Consider the following 1,877-nt stretch of genomic DNA (forward strand, 5'->3'; position numbering starts at 1 on the left):
CATAATATAATTGTATTGTGATATAATTGAAGAAATATTATATGATATTACAGTAATATAATTGTGATATATCACAATAATATTTTCGTAATATTTCTGTTATATTGCAATGAAAAATAAAAATATTGCTGTAATATTACTGCTATGAATCTTATGTATTTAATTCTCATTATTTTGTTCCATATTAAATCCAATGAATAGGAAAAGTTTTTTTTTTATTCAATTGGATTCAACTGGATTTAATTGGATTAAAAAACTGCATTTCTTATTCAGAATTTTGAATTGAGCAGTATACATGATGCATAGAAAAAGTTAATATTATTTTTATATGAAGATATAGAAATGTGTTTGATGCAATTCCTATAAACGAATAAAAATTAATTCGGATTGAAAAGGCTTTATTTTAACATTTGCGAACGTGTATTTCTGAAAATGTGAATCTTCTTTAAATCATTTAAGTAGTCTAAATAGTCCAATCCATCTAAGTAGTACTCAAGCATAACAGCACCTGCAAAGTGCCTAAATTATATGCGTTTTCTTAATGCTTTGTAAGCGCTATATGTTATTTATACTCGTTTACTTACTGGAATATACATTTTTTACTCTTTAATCCAATTGGGTTTTTACATTTTATAAAATAATCTTTACTATAATAATGATAAATGAAAAGAGAAAAATTTTTAAATTACGTGATGGACTTTTTAATGAGCATCATACTCTCTAAAAGTGAATCAGTATTATACCGAAAAACAATAAATATTCGTTGATGATTTTATTAGCGAATAAGTTATAAGTGTAGCATTGAAGTCAGTAATAGAGTAATAAATAATACGTTGATTCACTTTTAGAAAATAGAGCATTTTTACATAATTATAATTTCACAAAATGCAAGAAAAAGAATAATAGTTAATTTCGCAATACAAATATATATATGTACTTTATTTCTCTATATCTTACATATAATCGTGCTGTGTCGTGTCATCAGATCTGCACAATCGCGCAAGTCTATTTTCTTCAACTTTTAATGATCTTTTATTTTTTATCGGATAAATTTATAGTTTTTGGAATACGTTGCGTAATTGACGTCCAAGTCTCGGCGATGGAATCCAAGGAAACCGTCGTCCTAAACGAGATGTGAATATCGGCGATAATAGACGGTCGTCCTCGTCGACTTCGTACGAATCTCCGTAAGAGGATAGATCCTCGCTCGATCCTCGTCCTAAACGCGGTGTAAATTGAGACGGTTGTCTCTTGTCGTTAGCTGAAATTTATTCTTGACAGTCATATTTAATGGTAAAGAAAATTATATGGATTATATTGAATCTCGAAATTTGCGAATCGATAAATCAATAAGTTTTGATGATGTCATTCAAAGCATCAGAACGATAATGAAATATCTCTTCTCTAGATAAATTTCCAAATTTAACTTTTCGGGTAGATTCTGAGAAATCGGGCAAATGAGAATATAACGCAGCTGTTGAAATCAAATAATAATGTTAATCAGTGCAGAAAATTGATTGCATGTATTTTATTAAAAACGAATATTTCGATTCTTTTTAGAGTCATCATCAGTATTAATATAGTTCTTCAAAAATATAAGACATCACCCATGCATCAATAGCAGCCACTAAAGAATTGAAAGATCCTAAGTGAGGTGAATGAATTTCGTTGCAATCTTATACAATTCATTTCTGGAATGAATGTGAAAAGGTACCGTGTTATTGGCAAATTATAAATACTAATGAAAATGTGTGACTTACTATTTGATGCTGAGAAATGTGATTACAGGAACAAATAATTATAAGACTAAAGTCCAAAAATTCGTGCAATAACTATTATAGAAGATATATACAAATATAATATATATAAATAAATAT

The 1,877-nt window shown here is 27.9% G+C and overlaps 1 protein-coding gene across 1 annotated transcript in view; it reads right to left on the reverse strand.

The window, feature by feature from the left end:
* Positions 1-976: 976 nt before the first annotated feature.
* LOC108689215 (PBAN-type neuropeptides-like) overlaps positions 977-1,877 on the reverse strand; it is a 1,826-nt gene continuing 925 nt past the window's right edge. Inside the window, exon 3 of the mRNA XM_018195883.1 lies at positions 977-1,261. Coding sequence (XP_018051372.1) covers positions 1,053-1,261 — 209 coding nt within the window. The 3' untranslated portion in view covers positions 977-1,052. The remainder of the gene's footprint in view (positions 1,262-1,877) is intronic.

This window comes from Atta colombica, unplaced genomic scaffold (genome assembly GCF_001594045.1).
Source record: "Atta colombica isolate Treedump-2 unplaced genomic scaffold, Acol1.0 scaffold261, whole genome shotgun sequence".
Lineage (NCBI taxonomy): Eukaryota > Metazoa > Arthropoda > Insecta > Hymenoptera > Formicidae > Atta > Atta colombica.